This window comes from Emydura macquarii, unplaced genomic scaffold, assembly GCF_026122565.2.
Source record: "Emydura macquarii macquarii isolate MOO-44397 ecotype Brisbane River unplaced genomic scaffold, CSIRO-AGI_Emac_v2 contig_1390, whole genome shotgun sequence".
In the NCBI taxonomy this organism is placed as follows: domain Eukaryota; kingdom Metazoa; phylum Chordata; order Testudines; family Chelidae; genus Emydura; species Emydura macquarii.
The window spans coordinates 4455643-4476462 of record NW_027131527.1 but is presented as its reverse complement, the minus strand read 5'-3'; the positions used below and the strand labels follow the sequence as shown (position 1 = coordinate 4476462).

At 39.2% G+C, this 20820-nt stretch overlaps 1 protein-coding gene across 5 annotated transcripts in view; it reads right to left on the bottom strand.

The window, feature by feature from the left end:
* GRID1 (glutamate ionotropic receptor delta type subunit 1) overlaps nt 1-20820 on the bottom strand; it is a 710419-nt gene that overhangs the window by 401946 nt on the left and 287653 nt on the right. For all 5 annotated transcript variants that reach the window (XM_067552528.1, XM_067552524.1, XM_067552526.1 and 2 more), the window contains exon 3: nt 18226-18510. In XM_067552528.1, coding sequence (XP_067408629.1) covers nt 18226-18510 — 285 coding nt within the window. The remainder of the gene's footprint in view (nt 1-18225; nt 18511-20820) is intronic.

Below are 20820 nucleotides of genomic sequence, written 5' to 3'. Positions count from 1 at the left end.
ACATGCAAACTTGATGAGGACAACACATACATGTATGGACATTAGCAGTCCACTGGGGTCAAACATGACTGCACCACGTATCAAAAGCCTTCTAATGCACATCTTCCGGCTATGCTGGCACATCTCACCAGTCAAATTAACCAAGAGGACATCCTACATTGCCAGTACTGTTACTGTAGTAATTAACAAAAACCATGTTTCAATTCCCCTTTTGAGGCTGTCAGAATCAGAATCTTCCCTTTTACCTAAAAGTGACATTTTCTCTTATATAAAACATCCCTCTGATACATAAAGAACAAACCAGATAAAATAACCCACCATCTTCCTACACAAGACATGTGGGAGTAGGGGGGGGGGAGAGGTCTATGTACATATATATATTCCCAGCTCTCCTTTTGCTTACCAGTTTCCGTTCTTTAAATCATAACATTCAGCTATTAATTTTTATTAGCATATGTTGCTAAAGAGAATCCTCATGCCACTTTCATTTCGAATAAGGATATTTCAGCCAGAGGCCTTTTTTCAAAGAGGTGGATAAAGTGACAACAAACATCCCCTTAATTTAGTAACACTATTTCAATTGATGCCTTCCTCTCCAAAAACTGTTCAATTTTACCTGCAGGTCAAAGGTGTGATTAAATCCCAATTTTCTAACAGATCAGCTATCAACACTCGTGTCCCTACAGATACACTGCAGCAGCAGCATTTAAAAAGATATTAATCACAAATAAATGGAAACTTACCTTTATACAGTTGCCAATGTTTTCTAAAGGACCATATTAAAATCCTCAGTGGGGTTTCCTATTAGTCTAAGTTTTAACACTCATATTTATTGGTATTAATAACGAAACATCTAATTGTTTTTCCCCTAAATTATATGTTAATTTTTCATTTTTTTTAGACCCAATGGCATTATGTAAATGCAGTAATGAATTGAATAATGTGCTCCACTGCCCTCTTCTGGTTAGAGTCAGAACTTCATTTTTGTATTCATAACTGTTAATGGAGGAGATTCTCCGTTAGCTCAGGTGGTAGGGACCCGTCCTTCCACAACACCAGAATCTTAGTTTTACCTCACATCTGTGAATTATACATTGTGATGGCATACAGCACAGTGAAATCCATGAAGTTTAAAGAAAAGGAAATACCACCCCCATAAAATGGAGAAGAGAAATTAAAGCAATAGGGCAGCCATGCCCAAATTATTATAAGAGTACTCCACAATATTATTGTCACGTCTCTGGATAGAAACAACTGCTGTAGAGAGAGTATATTCTGAGATATTCTTGTTACACTATCCCAAACCCATTATTTTTTACTAAAGACAAATCTTGACATGGAGGACGTAAGTGATTATCTATTCCCTGATATTTACCACAATAAATATAGGGTTTTCCCCAAAGAATGTAGAAGGTAAACTAACATGAAAAAAGAAATTAAACAAATGTTAAAACTAAACAATGGGACCAACCAATCCTCCAACTCTTACCTACTCCCATCCTGGAAACAAACACAAACACACAGACTTGCTTTTCTTTAAATCCTGCTATCCAACCAAAAGTTGAGCATTGTAAGGGATCACAGGTCTAAACCCAGGTCCCCAGAAAGTCTCAGACCTCAGCCAACAACACCCAGCAGCTCACTGGTACCAACAGGGAGCTGACCAGAGGCACTGCCCACAAAGCTCCCAATTGGAGGACATTTCTGATCTCTCCCGTTGGCTCAGACTCACTATTTAAGCTAGAAGGAGGTGCAGGAAGATTGGAGCAACTAGGTGAATCCCTGGCTAGCTGCTACATCAGATCCTGCCTTTTTGCCTGACTCCTGCCATGTTTGCAATTCCTGCCTTCCTGTCCTGTTCCTGCCCTGATGCCTTGTTCCAGATCCCAGCTTCTATGCCCCACCCTGGCTACTGATTCCAGCTCCAACCTTTGTCTTGATTCCTGAAACTGACTCACCTCATGACCACCATTGCCTGGACCACTAAATCTGACCTCCTACGTTCCAGTCTACAACAAGCAGGAGAACAAAACATTTGACTGTGGAGGCCCATGCTGTTCCCACTAACTTCACTTGTGCAGCATCAGGTCACAACATATCAGTTACGGTTCCTATGCTTAGAAACAAATGCATTTGAGGATATTTTGTGGCTGCATTAGAACTTTGAACCTATCCTAATGATTTCAGACAGAGCCAGAGAACCTCAAACCTAATCAGGCAATTGCCTATTATATGTTGCGTTCAAGGAGGCTACTGATACGTGTAAAATTACTCAGATGTACCGTCGTTTACATGATCAGGGAACATTTCGGATAACCTAGTACACAAACTCGCAGTGGAAGGAATGATTACATAGTTTTCCTCTTTTACACTTTTTTAATTTAAACCAAACTGATTTAAATTACTTTAATCTGCAGTGGAGCACACAGAATAAAATAAATTTTAATCTAATACAAAAAACCCTGCGATACTGCTAGCTTTATTAATCTTTCCAGTTTGTTTATTTTTTATGTCCTGCACTGAAGTTGCTGAATAGGTGAAATTAAGTCCTTTTATCATCTTTATCACGTCAGTTAAGCCCATAAAGACAGGCAGACAAATCTTGTTGCTAACTTTGTACTTTTTGCTCTACACTTGCATTTATGGTTAATGAATTTTTTCCACTAGCAGTGTCTTCTAAAAGACCCAAATGATTTCTGAAGCAACAGCTCGAAGGGCACTGAGCAGCTTAACACTCACCCTACAAAACCATACCGTGCTACATTTCCATGGTTGTTGATGAGCGAATCTCTTCATGCAAAAAGCCACACATCCAGCGCTGCCTGGTGCATCACCTTTGAAATGTCAAAATTCAGAGAAATGCCACTACTCGCTACTGTCCCCACACAGAAGATGCTAAGCAAAATCAGCCATGATATGTTTACATTATACCATCCAAGATAGCAGAAGTATTGCTAACTGCTAAGAAAGGACCCTCCAACCAAAAATTGTCTGCCAGAATTGTACATACACAGAGGGCCTGTATTTTGTTTGTTTGGTTTCTGTTTAAGAGGTGCTGTTTAAGAGGTGCACTGTATTCTAATTTACATATCACACAGCCATCCAAGACTGGCTCCCTCCCATAGGAGAGATTGCAGATTTCTCACAGCCCATTTGCAATGGGACGCTGGATGGATGCTCTGTGCGTAACCTCCACTCGGTTAGGGGAGACATTTTAAAAGGCTTTAAAAGGCCAGAGGAAGGAGTCTTTATCTGAGCTCCATTAGGAACCCCACTCAGGGAGAAGATGTTGGTGGAGAGGGGGACACAACATTACTGAAAATCTCTTTCCCTCATCACTTTCCACTAAAAACTATGGAGGGAAGGGTTATCCCCACTTTGAGCAGGGAACACAAGCCTTGGTAGGTATAGTAAAAAGCCTCATTTTCTATAAATGTAGGGTTAGGAATATGGTGGGGAAGAAGAGAGAAACTCACTTCCTAGCTCACCTCTGGCGTGATGGGTTGCTTAAAAGATAGGTATTTATAGGTGGGCTTGCATGATTAACCAAATGTGCACAGTAAAACATTGAACATGGGGGGTGAGGAAGAGGGAAAATTTTCAATGATAAAATGTAAGGGCTAATGCTCCATCACAGAGAATTTTACTCCTAAATGACCCCTCGTCACAGTTCAGGGGATACCTCCTGTGCCTGACCCCAGTAGCTTCTCCTGACATAGGAGGCAAGGTTTCTGTTGTAGCGCTGCAACCATTTGCAGTTCACTTTGTCACCCAAACTCATTTTGCTCCCATATTTCTAAGACGGTGCTCGTGTAAGTGTCAAGACACATTAAGAGCTCACAGATCAGCAAGTATTTATAATAGCTTCTTTTGATGTGATTATAGCCATCTACAATGCATACTAGTCGTGCCTAATGCTTACATCATCATCAATCATTTGTTGATCGTTAGTTGTTCAGATACAACAGTGATGAGTGCAATATAAGAATCTATTTTGAACAGAACCCTTTATAAACCATTTATAGATGGGAAACTTAATACAAACTTAACTAGACAATGTAATCAAGGAGCACTACTGCAGGCCTCACATCAATAAATCAGTGCTGGGAAATCTGACACCATCTTCCCATACAGGGAGAAGCATGCACCTGGGGGATCTTAAGTTGTGTGGCCATAAGAGACACTTTTGAAACCTTGCCTTGCATGGCAACTTTTGCAAAGTAACTTGGTTCCCTATTGTGAAATCTGCAGGAAGGTGAAATAGGACTCTGCAAATATGGAGAAATGAACATTGCAGAATTTCCACTGAATACTTATTACTATAAAATAGAGTTTACCAGCTCACAGAGGGAGCAGAAGGCATGGGCTTTTGAACTAGTGTAAACCAAGGATCTTCAGGTGACTTGTGCCCTTTCCACTCCAGGCTCCTCTTCTATCATGGGGTACTGGCCACCTCTCCTTTCCTGATGTGATGAGGACGATGTGGCTCTGAAGTTTGTATAGTTTCTAGGAAAATTTACTTCCACCTGGAATTTTATCAGGAAGACAGCATTTACGCAAGGAGCACTCTGAATAGAGTAGTTTCCCCTTGGCCCTACCTTTGTATCCAGTATCCCTCATTAATGCTTGGATTGCCTTGGAGGGGCTCTTTCCAGCTCCCAAGGAAAGAAGCATGATACACAGCTGCTGCTATTCCAGTTCCACTCCTTGTATAGTATTTTAAATCCCCTTTATGGGGTTTTTGCTCCAATCTATACCTGGGCAAGTGTACTAGATTTTGCAGAACATTCCACATTAGCTGAATGAAAGTGCCTATTCTACCCAGTTGGGCAATATTTCTGACACACGAGTGAGAGGGACTCCGCTATCTTGAGTAATTTTGTATCATCTGCAAACTATTGCCTCACTGTTTACCTCTTTTTCCAGATCATGTGGGTCACTTGGCCTACCCATGCCTCAGTTGCCAATTTGTAAAATGAGAATAATAGCACTTCCCTACCTCACAAGAGTTATGCATTAAAAAAATGGTGAAGTCCTCAGACACTATATCAATTTGAGTCATAGAAGCTCCTACAAGCTTTTAATGTCAAGTTTGTGGAGTAGTGTTTCATGTAATTAGCATATAAACACCAATGACTCATAACTCCAACATCTGCACTAGCTTCTGGAAATCTCTGGTTGGAGTTCAAGGTTCTGGTCTTAACTTATAGAACTCTAGGTGGTTTTGAACCCAATTGCCAAAGGCAGTCTCTCCCCACACCATACTGACTTAATTGCAAAACAAAGATTTCAGGTTGGCATTCTCTCAATATAAATGGCAGCAGAGTTCCCTGACTGGAATTCGTTTCCTTCCTTGTTCCACATAGCCAGATTCATTAACTTTTTTGGACACACTACAAAATCCTTCTTTGCTTGCAGATGTAATTTGCACAATGCCTGGCACGATGGGGTCCTGATTCATGACAAGGATTCCTTGGTGTAACCCTAACACATCATAAATAATTATCACTTTTTGACCTTTTTCACCCCATTCCTTTTAGGGAGTATAAAGTTTTCCTTTTTAATCTTGCTACAAAATCCAAAAACACATTTTCATTGTAAAACTTAAAACTTGGGTTTTTGGTTGTTTTGTTTTTAAAGTTGTTCTTCATATTCAGAATTGTTTTACATTTTTAATCACATGCAGATCATTGCAACACACGCCATTTAAAACCTCAACCTGTCTTTTCAGAATACAACTGTGTTATGGTTTTACATTTGAAGGCAATTAACGTTGTAATTTCCTGGCTCCTCGGTGCTGAGAAAATTGTAATTCTGTCTAATAAAGTTGCAGTTCTGCATGTAAACTAACATAGGTAATATCCCCATCTTTGTGTGTGTATTTATAGTGCATGCTAATAATAATGCCAATGAGTTACACACATAAATATCTCAACACCGGGATAGGGAAAAAGCATTTACTTAATGTGCATTCAACATGTTTAAGGTCACTTCAGCACTTACAGGTTTATCACCTGGCACACAGACATTCCATTAGCTTTGTCCTCAAGGGACAGCCCAACGGTGCCCCCTTCTTGGGGAAGACAGAGTTCTACTCATGCAGTTTCTCCACTCAGCCATGCTCATGGCAGGGGCTCAAGAAAAGGAAAATACTTTGAGTATCTCCTTTGATATCTTGGCATGGGTCAGGTGAGGAGAAGGGAGTGGATATTTCTGGGCTGACCATTAGTCTTTCACCATAGAAAAACACTGAAGAAGACCAGGAAACAGAATAAACTGGCACCTCTGGGCCTGAGCTTAGACACAGCAAAGAAAAGGCTGAAGAATCTCATCACAAGCAAGAGACAAAGTGAGAATGAAAAGTGCGCAGAAGCCATACCACACCTTTCGTCAGCTTAGGGCAGAAGACCAAGCAGAGCTCTTCTCTAGCATTATGGCACAAGTACATCCCCACCCTGGCCAATCCATGTTTTTATGTGTGGGTGGGAGAGGAGAGCTAATTACAAGAAATAGCTGTTTGCTGAGTTCCCCATAGGACTTACTCCAACCCCACCTACCATGAGCTGCAAGAACCCAGCATAGGGTAGAGTGTGTTGCAGAGAAATTTACAGAAGTTCCTCACATCAAGAGAAGTTGCACAACTGTGTTACATTTTGGTGCTATAGCCTGAAAGTCTGCACGCACATGCACTCCTACCTAATTTTCAACTACCGTCTTATTGAACAAGCTCTAAGTGCACACAAAATATAAAAATAATAGTAAGTCACTCACTAATAAAACTGAACTAAAACAGATTCCCTCCAGGAAATAACTCCATGTTATCCCAATAATCACTTCTCACAAATGCTTTAATAGATAGATATGCCTCATATGCATTGAAGGTCAGCAGGTTCAGGCACTGGAGAACCAACAGGTGGAGAAAGTCCCAGAACTAAGGGCCTGCCAATGAGAACACCTCTGCAGCAGTGGAGAACAGAGAGAGGTTCATAATTTAAGATTATTTATATATACAGATATACCTTGACTTATTAATAACCACCGATTCCTTCAGAAAAGTAGAAAAAACGTTATTCACCCCTGTTTATCCCAAAATAGAATCTACCTAGGAAGTAAAGATAATAAGAAAATGATTCACTTTGCCTAAGAACCCACAGATCAGCCAAGATCAGGAATTCCTCTCCTCAAGAATAGAAGCTAACATAGCCAAATGAAAGTATTGTTCATCAACTAGGCAAGAATCTCTTAATTTACAAATAGATGATGCATCTTTCTCCCTCATAACCTAGCAAAACAGAACTCCAAGGGACCAAGGAAGGGGTAACTGCTTTTTTATGCAAAGCAGCAGCCATTGCACATTGATAGTGGATCAAAAGATAGGTGGAGAAACCGGAAATTCGCAAACTAGAAATGACAGTCTATAAGACTGAAGAGTCAAGTAGGCAAACTTCCTGTTACGTCAAGAAATCCAAACTATGTTTTCCTCCCTAAATTATAAACTATACAGGGTTTTCCTTGTAAATCAAATATACCAGGGATACCAAATTTACTCCAAATTAGAAGCTGCACATTTGTATGCCTTGTGAGTCAAAGCTATATATTCTATATGCAAATGTCTCTTTTTCTATAATAAATCCTAAATAATTGGAAGTGCTTATGTATAATCAAAGAATGTATAGTATACAAAGAACGTATGGTATAGAAAGTAACCAACTAAATTCCTTTTCATTATAAATAACTGTCGCACTCTAGAAGCAATAGGAATTATCTGGCACAACGAAGAAGCAATGTTAAAAGATATAAACCAAGGTATAACTTTGGAATGTTAAGAGAAATTTCTTACTAGGAGGAGTGGGAATCTCACTAGATCGTAGGAGATAATGAAATACAATCCTTGAAATGAATCAAACATAAAAAGCTTCCAATAAGAAAAGGATTGAATACATTTGTTATTCATCACCACCATCTACTAGATGCCAATGGAAGCAGAAGAGAAACAGATTAAATCTGAGCATTCACTTGGCACGTGTCCAATAAATACCAGAGACTGCCCCCCCTCCACTGATCCCTAAGATTGGGATTTATATAAAAGTGAGGTCACCATGTGGAACTAAAGAGTTGACCGAACACAACATAAAGCCACAGAATCCTAAGAGTGACCAACACTGAGACCAGCCATGTGAAAACAACTCTTCCCCATCCCAGGGTTAAGAGGATAAGAAGAAATGGTGAGATTTAATTTCAAAGATTGTATTTCCCCTTCTATTTCTTTAATATAAATAACTCTAGGTTATCTTGCTTAAGTCTACACTTTCTAGTGAGACTTCAATCACCATATTTTAGATTTTAACCCCTTTAAATCCAAGCAAATTGGCCTAAGATTGAAAACAGTAACTTTAAGAAATTGCTTTTAATATTCTAAACCTGTCCCTTTTGGATCAGTCCATTCAAACAGGAGTAACAACACTCTTAAAAAGTGTCTTAAAAAACAAGTGCATCCTCAGAAGTGTGAGAATTCGCTAGTACCTAACATTTGAGAACTTGGAAATTTGCATTGTTCCTTGATATAACTACTGAGCCTCAATTTTAGTCTGAGAATTGCTTGCAAGACTGTATTGTGTGTGTAGTACACACCTAGAACTTTGGTGGTATCTGCACTTGAGTGGTGAACTATTAGTTGTATATTAATGTGGTTCTGGATGAATTAATAAATTGTTGATGGATTAAGAATAAGGAAATTTCCTAATTTAAGAAATACTGTTCAAATTAAAAATTGCTGTGAAAATCCAACATTAAAATTAGTAAACCAAGGCTCCCTGGGCTATCCTATTAAATTCCAATATACAGTGGCTATAACACTTATACAGTTGGCAAAAGTAGTTGGTTAGATTTCAACTGGCACCTTGGCAAACTCAAAAATTGACCCCTTCCATACTTATAATATTTACTGCCATTCAGCGTACAGGAGATTGAGCAAGTGGGTACTGGATGTTTAACTCAAATATCAACTTTTTATACAGAAAAGAGGATCTGCCATAACTGATCAGATAGTTGGTCCATCACATCAGGTACCTCAAAAAAAAAAAAAAAAAAGCAGACAAACTTAGAGGACTGGTAGGAGGAATGTCCCATGGAAAGAGAATTAAGGAAAAAAGTAGTTCAGTAGAGCTGGCTGTTTCTCAAAGAGACAATATTAAAGGCACAACAGCAAACTATTCCAATACAAAGGAAAGATGGAAGAATAGTAAGAGGCCAATATGGATCCTCCATCAGAAGCTCTTTAATGACCTGAAAATAAAAAAAAGGGGGAAACATGGACACATTGCTAAGGAGGAGTACAAAAGAATAGCACAGCTCTATAGGGAAAAAAAATCAGAAAGGCTAAGGCACAAAATGAGTTACAGCTAGCAAGAAACATAAAAGGCAAGAAGAGGTTATATAAATACATTAGGAGCAAGAAAAAAATTAAAGAAAACAGTGTAGTTCCACTACTTAGTGGGGAAGGAAGGCTAATAATGAACAACAACAAGAAGGCTAAGGTGTTTAATACATATTTTGCTTTAGTCTTCATTAAAAAGGTTAATTGTGACCAGTTGCTTAACAAACAATATTTAAAACCTGGGAGATGGAACACAAGCCAGGTTAGGGAAATATATTAAAGAATATTAGGTAAGTTAGATGTATTCAAGTCAGCAGGACCTGATGAAATTCATGCTGGGGAATTAAAACAATCTTGGAACTGTTAATGATGATCTTTGACAATTCATGGAGGATGGGAGAGGTCCCAGAAGACTGGAGAAAGGCAAACATAATACCTATCCTTAAAAGGAGAACAGAGAGGACCCTGGGAATTATAGACCAATTATCCTAACTTTGATACTTGGAAAGATAACAGAACAAAAATTATTCAACAATCAATTTGTAAGCACCGAGAGGCTACTAGGGTTATAAGGAACAGACAGCATGGATTTGCCAAGAACAAATCATGCCAAACCAACCTATTTTCCTTCTTTGACAGGGTTACTGGCCTTGTGGACTGGCAGAAACTGTCAACAAGGTGTATCTTGATTCTTGAAGCTTTTGACAGAGTCCCACATGACATTCTCATAAGCAAACTAAGGAAATGGGTTCTAGATTAAATTATATAAGGTTGGTGCAAAACTGGTTGAAAGACCATACTCAGAGTAGTTATCAATAGTTCACTATCAAACTGGGAGGACATATCCTCCAGGGGGTCTGTCCTGGCTCCAGTATGATTCAAATATTTTCATTAGTGACTTGGATAACGGAGGGGTGAGTATGCTTGTAAAATTTGCAAATGACACCAACCTGGGAGAGGTTGCAAGCCCTTTGGAGGACAGGATTAGAATTCAGAACAATCTTGACAAATTGGAGAATTCATCTGAAATCAACAAGATGAAATTCAGTGAAGACAAGTGCACAATATTACACTCAGGAAGGAAAAAGCAAATGCAAAACTACAAAATGGGGAATAACTGGCTAGGTTGCAGTACAGCTAAAAAGGATCTGGAAGTTATAGTGGATCAGAAATTGAATACAAGTCAACAAACATGATGCAATTGCAAAAAAGATCAATATAATTCTGGAGTGTTGTCACTGAGCATGGCTCCTCTCTTGCCTTCTCCCCACAAACTGCATGGACTCCAGTGGTTGTGACTTCATCATGTCCTTTTATTTTAAGTTCCCTCCATCCTTTTCACAGCAATCCCCATGCAACAGTATATTTACAAAGTTAACCTAGTTTTTGGCTCTCTCACCAGGGCCTGAGGGAAACCAAGGTCTCCTTAATTCAAGCCTCTGTGTGGCTAGAATCAGCTAGCCCTGTTCCTCTCTCTCCCCCCTGCACTTCCTTCCTGTGCCTCTTATCAGCCCTGGACTGATGGGGTAATTGGCTCAGCCAGCCAGCCTGATTGACTAATTGCCTCCATCAGCTTTTTCCAGGGAAACTAATTAACGTCTGAGTGAACAGAGTGCAGGCTCACCTGTTTGAACCCTACACTCTGTCACAGTGTATTTACAGGAGTGTCACATGTAAGACACTGACATACCTATTGGCTGTGTGAGGCTTCAGCTAGAGTAGTGTGTGTAGTTCTGGGTGCCACACTTAAGGAAAGATGTGAACAAATTGGAGAGAGTCCAGAGGAAAGCAACAAAAAATGATAAAAGTTTTAGGAAACCTTACCTATGAGGAAAGGTTAAAAAAAATTGGATATGTTTAGCCTTAAGAAAAGATGATTGGGGGGGGGGGGGGGGACCTAATAACAGTCTTCAAGTTTGTTAAGGGCTCTTAGAAAGAGGATGGTGATCAATTGTTCTACATATCCACTGATGGTAGGACAAGAAGTAATGGACTGCAGCAAGTGAAATTTAGATTAGATATTAGGAAAACCTAACTATAAAGGATAGTTGAGCACTAGAATAAACGTCCAAAGCAGGTTGTGGCATCCCCATCATCGGAGGTAGTTATGAACACATTGGACAAACTTGTCAGTGATAGTCTAGGTTTACTTGGTCCTGGTTCAGTGCAGGGAATTGTGCTAGATAGTCTTTCAAGCGCCCTTTGAGCTCTACATTTCTATGCTGCTGCTCCTGGGAGTTTCCAGTAATTAATGCTTTAGAGAAAGAAGTAACTGCCGCCAACTTCTCATATGGTCTGGTATGCAATGCCACATGTGGAAGGAGAATTCCTTTTGATTTCTAATATTTATTCATAATTAAATGAATGCTTATATTACTTAATGTTCATACTAAAAATTATGTATAAGTAATATGAAATGACATTAAATAAAGTACAATTACATTTAGTGTTATGTATTGTAATGCATTACTAAATAAAAATACTAAAACAACAAAAATCCACTCCTATTTTAAGTAACCCAATTGTATTAAGTGCTGTTACAGTCAGAAGAGTGACAGAGGATAAATATGGGAATACAAAATACCATTTCTTCAATGGCTTCCATATCAAATTTACTCAATTTACAAGTCAAAAGGTTAACTCTTCTCTCTATCTGCCCGCATGGCAAACTCAGTGTGGGATCTGGAAGGGGGGGGGGGGGGCGGAGGAGGGAAGAAGCAGCTCCTAACATCTTCAGCAGTAATAACAGGGATTTGTAGACAATTGACTAACAACTTAATTGATAATAGAGCTGAGAGTATTTTTTTTGTTTTGTTTTGTTTTTTAAACCTTTTGAGGGGGAATACTGATTTAGGTCGAAAAACATTTCGCCAGATAATTTTTTTTTCTTGGACTGAAATAAAGATTCAGAAAATAAACTGAAATATTTTGATTTTTTAATGCAAAATGACTTTTGAAACTCCCTTCAATTTTTATAAAAACATTAAAAATGCTCAACATCAAACTAAAATATTTAGTTGAGATAAACAAAATATTTATTTTCACCCATATGATTTCTCGCGGCCCCCCCCCCCCAACTCTTCAGTTCAAAGAGTTCAAAAATTTTTGTTTTGGGTTGACCCAGAAGGGTCGTCCCTCCATATTTTTCAGAATGGCCAGCAAACCAAAAAAAGTCAATTATTCACACAGTTCTATTGATGATGGAGGAAGCAGAAGAAAAACTAGCTCATTCTTAACTCAGATCAGCATAAAAAAAAATCAGCCAGAAGTTGAAGACACAATGTGGAAAAGGTATGTTAAAGGTGCCATTTTTTATCTATGACTTAATGTTCCCCTACACTCCCTGAAACAGAAGACAATATCCCAGCTAGGGAGGCATGAAAGGCAGAGTAGCACCTAGATGGGGTTTCCATGGGATTCTGCAGCCAGGGAGCTATATGGCTGGGTTCTGCTAGATATTAATTTCTCTGTACCTGGGGGAAAGCTAACAATACAATAACTTCTGCTAAATCCACCTCCATAGTGGGACAGCAGCAGTGCTGAAAGTCAATGACAGCAGGCACTGGCCAACAATGGATCCCCTAGAGCTAGAACTATAGGATGGAAATTATGCTACTCTTTCATGGGGGAGGCAAATCTGACCCACCTCTAAAGGATTCCAAGGAAACTCAGCAAATGGAAAGTCAATGAGTTTCCAGTCCCCTATGAAAGAATAATCTGCTAAGAGGTTACGGGCTTGGCCCATAGTTGCTAAAGCTGGCTGATATTTTTCATATAAAAAAGGTTAATGTGTCCAATTTTTTTTTCAGAACAAAAAAAAGGTTGTTCTTTTTTTTTACCCATTTTTCAACAACTCCCTTTCCACCTAAACATATGTGTGTGCGCGCACACACACACCCCATTTGAAAATGTTCATGGAAAATAATTGCCATTTTCCAGTCTGTATTAGTCACTTCTTTGAAACACAGATTTAAGAGCCAAGAATTGCAGCCCTCTTTCACATGAGTAGTGCCATTGCAGTGGCAATTTCGGGCTCAAAATGAGTAATTGTTTTGCGTAAGTATGTTTGTGTATGGAAACATAGAGATCTTTAGATGAAACCGCAGCACAAGAGAGAAATGTTTTCCAATCATAAGACTAACCTAAAAACACAACTATTACTCATCATCTCTTGGGAAACAGAATGGCTTTTATTCCTCACAGCTAAGCACATTATTATCAGTTACATTTAGTATATATTTAAGGTGGTGTTTGGTCTGTCAGTGGTGCACCGGCAATGCCGCATGTAAGCCCAACCCTGCACTCTATATTCAGGGAAACTCCATTGGCTTCCCCTTTCCCACCCAGTCACAGTACTTCTCTATAACAGTTATAGCGCTGTTTATTTGCTCTTGCTAGTAACAGCATTTCACACTGATTTAGTACCAAATCTCCCCTTATTGCATGCAGCCCCAGGTCACACATCAGTTTGGTTAGGTTCTTCTCTATGCTTGTTACCCCACCAACTTTGGTATCAGACAGAATTTGATAATTGATTAATCTTTATCAGTAAAACCCACAAAACAAAAAACACAAAAAGAGACTTGCTAGCAGACTTTTTGCAGGCATACAAAACAGCCCAGAATACAATCTGAACACTCACCTGTGAAACTGGAATTTTCCAACATGCCACAATCACCTTTTATTCCTACTGTACATTCTTCCATTGTGATGGCAACAAATCCACAGACCACAGCAGAAGAACCAGAAAAGTGTTTAATGCCAATACCAGTTTTTCAGAAATTCAAGCCAATTATAGTCATTTATCTTTTCCTTATAAAAATCATCCTAAGAATTTGTGCGCTTAATACGACCATGTTTTTTCGGGTAAATTCTTACATGTTATAATTACATTATTGCCAATTAATACTTTATAGTTCTACAGTGACTTCCACCTGAGGGCCTCAAAGTGAATTTCAAATACTAGTTAAGTCTCTCAGATTCCCTGAGAGGATGGTTTTGGGTTTTTTTTTAAAAAAAAAACATTTTATAGACAGGGAAACTGAAGCATACAGAAGTTGAATGGCCATCCTGAGACAACAAATCAAGAAAGTGGCACAACCCACACTGTCTCACTTCCACTCCCATGCTCAGACTGCTCAGCCACACTCCAGAAATTAAGACTGTGAAGAGACTTAGCTTAATAAAACAGCTAAGTTATCATAAACACACTGCGCCAATTTCCATGCCTCATTCTGCAGGCACAGCTCCCACTGGTGTCACTGAGAAGTGCACATTCAAGAGTGCATTCTACTCTTTCTTTGCCCCCTTTTTTCTTTTTACGCATACATGGCTGCAGCAAATGCAGCTTTTCTAGTTCTCCGCGTCTCTTCTGAAGTTACACACTTCTTATGCACATACCAGTAATAAGGAAAGTAATATTGAAAATGAGGATTAGCAGTCATAAAATGCATTATGTATGGAGAAAATCTCCCACTTTCTTTCCACAAATGAACAAAAGCAATATGGAGACATGTCAACTGAACTTTTCTTCATCAGTACAGCCCAGTAGGAGAATACTATGTCATTGAGAAAAGGTTTTATGTCTCAACCTTCAAGATGGAGGTCTTTGAAAAGGTCCCTTCACTAGATTAAAAGAGGCTATTACTCATTTCTTCCCCACAAAAATGGCAAAATTTAAAAGCTCCAGTTTCAACACAGAGTGAACAACAAATTGAACCAGACTTTTGCCTTTTCCATTTAGCAATTTCTCACTAATTTGCTACTTTCACTCCTAGCTTTCTATTTCATGTCACAAGTTTAAAAATATGATTTTGGGGCACTCTACCAAAAAGGAACATCTTGCACTTTGCGAAGTTTGCGCATAGAAATTTCTCTCTCTAAAGTTTGTGCCAAAAATGTCAAACAAGCTATGTTTTGTCATAGCCATAGCTCTATAAGAGAGCACTGCAGAGGTGATTAAGGGCAAACATTCAACTTACCATGCGTACATATTTGCAATATCAATTATACATTGGATTATTTTTGTTCTAGATCAATGCAAAAGAAGTGAGAGAAATGGGAGAGATAATTGATATGTAAATAGACTTCAGCTTTAACGTCTGCATGAAGTTATAAACAAAGATTTTGGTTTATTAATTAAACAAGATTCCTTGACATTATTTCGTCCTAAAAAAATCTGAGTTTCTAGGTGGGTGACAGGGAAAAGTTATGGTTTCCAAAAACTGCACAGAAGAGGACTGTTTACTAGAATGGTCACAAATGCCTGGTACTGGAAACCCTCCTTGATCATGAGCACATGTTCTCCAAGTGACCTCCATCCTCACCGCCAGTACCTGACTCAGAAGCCAAATCAGGAATGCAGAGCTGAGAAGTCAGTTAGCTGGAAGTGCAAAAGCACAGGTCTAGTGAGAAACTAAGGAGATGGCAGAGGACCCACAATTAGGTATGTGGTAGTCTGTCTTTAGCTCTTCAATGTAATTTCCTCCCTTTCCCTGCAAATACCTACTGGTATCTTCCAAAAAACCCTCTCTCATTCCCTTCCCCAGCCCCAAAAAGCCTTCAGTACCAGATTTTCTGGCCTTCTCAGTTTAATTTTTTCTGCAAAGTGAAGGCAATGGAATTGAAACCTCTCATAACTCCCCTGCTGGGGACGCTTCCAGCATAAGAGAATCTCTAGCAGGCCTGGAGCTGGCTTCTTCTCTTCCTTTCCCTCCAGCTCCAGTGCAGGGAGCATGACAGGGCCAACCAGGAGTGTACAGATAAAGAGACAGAAAGCAAAGCACAAACAATCCTCAACTAATATATGGCCCTTAGGGAACCACAGCCAGTTGATGCAATTTAGAGCAGCTCATGGACTATGGTGTACTGCACTGAGGATGCAGCAGAGATGTGGTTCCCTATACAGTAACACAAAACTGTTTCCACTGAACATACAGATGGTGAAAATGGAATTCTAGATTGTAAAGATATTGACCAAGAAAGTTCACCACTGTAATTAGCATCAAGATGATTCATATGAGAGAGAGAGAGAGAGAGAGAGAGAAATCCGAACTTAGATGGCCCTCCTACCTGAGTTCACACTGGTAGGGAGGAGTAAAACAAAATAAAGATAGGAAAGGTGAACTTTTACTCTAAACTTACTTCCAATTTCTTCACATTGGCTGATGTTCCACTGTATTATTATTTAATATCATATATTCTTTAATGTTCAGTTTACGTTTAAAGAATCATTATTGAAGCTTCTAAAAGTGTATGTTATTTACCCCAGAATCATATGATCACTGGTCTCAAGAACAGTATTTAGTTTTGGAAAAACAGCTCCACATGTTTGTTCATTTCTCCCTAGTCATGCATAGGATATTTTTCCCCCAAAGATGGCAATGACTGATCAGTATGCTCCCATCCCTTTACAGAGTTGGAAGGGAATAAACACCTGTACAAATAAACAATGGAGACAAAGTGGAGAAGACCAACAGGTTTCCCTTGAACTTTCATTAAGCCTTTTGCACAAAAACAGTCTGTCAAGTAAGGCCTGCAGGAATCGGGCCATTGGATTTTTGACCCTACAGATCATCTAAAAGTTCAGAAGCGTAATGTAAATCTGCAGATTGAATCCACCCATGAGACATTTCTACAGAACTAATGATGCTTCTGAATGCTAAACTGAATTTCTGAACAAAATCAGCAGCAGTCACATTCTGTTCCTTTCGGAACGGGTGAACCTTCCTCACAAACATTTGGAGGAGGGACCATAGTTACTGGGATTTGCAAAACTAGCCTGAACTCAAATCTAAATTAACTTTAAACCCATATTTAGTTTTTATCAAGAATGATTCCATTTAAATAAAATAAAAGGTGTGTTTTCTCCACAGCTAGCTAAAGGGAAGCCTGTGCTGTGTAACAGGAATAGAACAAGAGAGCTATGCTGGCATAAGTGGACACTCTATATACAACCTATAACATATACATCTAACAATTTACCACTGTGATGTTTCTCTTTCCCTCTCCTTATTTCCCACCCCAAACACAAAAATGCTTGCCAGGGGTTGAAATCAGGCAAAACAAGTCTGTTGATCCCTATTGCAGAAACCAGGTTATAAGCAGATAGCAATGAACACAATATCAGTTTAATAAATGAAGCCATATTTTCATCACTGGAGTGCAAAAATAATAAACTTAGATTTTTTCTTTGCAATGTGAGAGTTCAGCAACACATAGACTGATTTATTTCCACCTTGGAATACCTAATTCACTCAAGCTAAGACTTAGGTTTCCCAAGTTTCAGCCTAGAGTAAAATTTTGCTGACAGATCTATAACTCACTTCAGACACATGGGAAATGCTAACTCTAACCTTTACTATAAATGTCATGAAATGTACCACTGTGATACACGCTCCAAACAGAGGATCATGGAGGGAACCATATAGAGAAGTTATAGTAATAGAAATTTTGAAAATTTATTTTTAAAGGGAACAGTGCTCAGCTTTGACAGAAAGTGTATTACAAAGGATTAATGTAGAGTTCTTGTTGTACTCCTTTGCATACCCATATGAACCCTGCCAATCAACGTCAACAACTTATTAATATTTTACTGAAATCCTGTAAAATGATTCAAACCTCAGCTGTCTTGATAGGGTGTTGCTAAGCAACTTTGCTGCCTGTCTGAGAATTAGTTTTCACTGCATTCTTTCACTCAAACTACAGATCTGCGTCCATTCAAAACATTTTCCTCTTAACCCACGAGCAGCCCAAACAATTATGTCCCAAAACCATATGTTTGCATTGCCTTTTCCAGCTCAACACAAGAGAGATTCTGTGGTATTTCTGAAATGATCCATTGCACTCACCATAATCACTGTCATAAAATACTATGAATTTTTGCCATCGAAGTTCGGTGACGAGTTTCAGCATAACGTCATTGAGGCGGACAGGCGGTCTGGCAGCTAGTGTGTATTCTTCCTCCTCAAGACTAGGATTTAAGTGGCAAGCAGTGCGTGGGGAGCCTCCCGAGTTGCGTTGTACGAAGAGGTGTGGGATGTGCATGGCATCGGTCAGGGACTGCAGGGCATTGGCTGAGGCACAACCAGTGGATGTCACTAAGGCTAAGATCCCCAAGGTCATCAGATCACAGGCTGAGGAGAAGAAGGGAGAAAACAGAGTTAGAGCAAGTTCAAAAATTCCTTTGGTCTAGCTAAATACTATAGACAAGGTAGACACAATTTATGCCCTGAAGAGCAGGACATGCTGTGGTTCTTCATTCTACTGTAGTGCCACATAGTCCAGTGGAGTCTTGCTCTCGGTTGGAGCAAGTTACTGCACATAGCCCCTGCACCAAAGAACTTACAATCTAGGGTGACAAGACATCCCAATATTAGGAGCTTTGTCTTAGATACACAACTATGCGCCCCCAAAAAGTGTCCCAATTTTTTACATTTGCTATCTGGTTACCTTAATACAATGTATGCTGAGAAAACGGACCGAGGGCATGAGGAAGATAATATCCCCATTTTTCAGATGGGAAATGGAGGCAAAGATTAAACAACTTGCCTCAGGTCACTCAGGAAGTCTGAGAGAGACAGGAAGTAAACTCAGCTCTGCTGAGTTCCAGTCCAGTGGCTTCTCCACAAAACCATCCTTCATTTGATCTGTATTGCAGAGATCAAAACGTTGGGGCCCTAAAGAGATTTCAGCCTCAAACATTTGGTTTACAAAACACAAATCTGTAGGATTTTTAAAATTAAAAAAAGGAACCCCCCCAAAACTGATGTCTTTTTAAGCAAGACGACCCTCAAAGTATGTTTTAGAATGAAGGGAAAAGCAAGAATGACTAAGCATTTGTTAACACTGTAGTTGTCTCAAAAAATCTGGAAGAGCAGCTGCAATTTAAAAACAAAATTTCAAACCATCTGCTACTGAAAACTGAGTGTCACACAAATTCTAAATTCAGATAGCTGTAGCTTGTAAAATCTAGCCCTTAGCTCTCCAATTTAGCAAACTATTATTTTGTTTAAAAGTGCAAGTGATACATCTGTTATATTTTCCAACCATGTACTTTCAGTCTAAGTTACCTTTATTTTAGATTAAGGAAAGAACAAGAAAGGATCAAAATCAAGTTTCAATGAGTGAGCACACAATGTCACGGTAACCTACCAGTCTGTGTGTTATGCAATCTCCCTCTGTGCCCAGTCTACAAAAGAGTTTGTTATACCCCCTAGCTAAACCACCAAGCTCTAAAGATCCATGCTTTCAGCTTTAATTCAATCCACAGCACCTGTCTCAGGTAATTACATAGCCCTCATTATTGTAGTATCTGAGCATCTCACTCTAATACATTCACCCTTACAACAGCCCTTTGAGGTAAGGAAGTACCATTTTTCCTATTTGACAGCTGGGTAAGTGATTTGCCCAATGTCTCTCAGAAACCTGTGGCAGAACAAGGTACTGAGTCACATCTCTCATGCGCTTGGTTAGTACCCTAATCATAGTACCATCACCTTCCTCTCTAAGATAGTGCCGATGATATAAATAGGGAGTCATCCAAGATTCCAAGTGCTGATGAGCTTCCTTTATCCACAGGAAGCATGTAACCTATTGGGCTCTGCATGTTGTGTGTCCACACTCTGCTTGATCAACAGAGGTGGTGTATTGATTACAGCTATCGTGTTTGAGCTGTAAAGACTCACGATCTTAGCTGTGGAGGGCCCTTATTCAATCTCCATCCGGCAGATAGGATGTCCCTAGAAATGTAGAGGTGCCGTGCGAAGAGTACAATGCTCAAGTAACTGCATACACCACACCTTCTAATCTGTAACATTCATTATACAAACAGGGTAAAAGTAGCCACAAAAATTAGATCTGGATTTTGAACAAAAAGCAAGACTTTAAAGGCAGAATAAAGTCCATTATAAAGACAAGAGCCCTTTGCAAACACCGGATTGGAGTTCGCACGTACGCCTCACCACCACCCCTAAACAAGTGCTGTATTTTGAAGCCCACACATGCTCTCGTTATATTTTGTGCTTCGGGTCATACAACAAGAACAGGCTTCTTGTGCTATTCCTGTGTGACCACTTTGGTCTTGGCTGGAACCATAAAGTGCAGAGAGGTTGGGGGAAAAAAATAAAGAAAAAATTGTTTAGGGTTTTATTGATTCCTTCCAAACATGCCAGATCCAGCCAATTGGCCTCCCTTGATTCTCAGAAAAAGAGGATCTGTATGGATCATTGGTAATTACATACATAAAATTCTATATTGACACAACCAGTTAACTATTCCACATAAAGTCTTTTTAAAAAGGTATGGAAAATGCAGTGATTTCACTTTGACATCAGATATACATACTTCACTGTATGTGGAATGCTCAACATGTAAGCTAATCAAACAGTGGAAAGGTGAAGTGCTTTTAAAACCATTTCCTTGATGGTCCTTATGATAAATGTGTC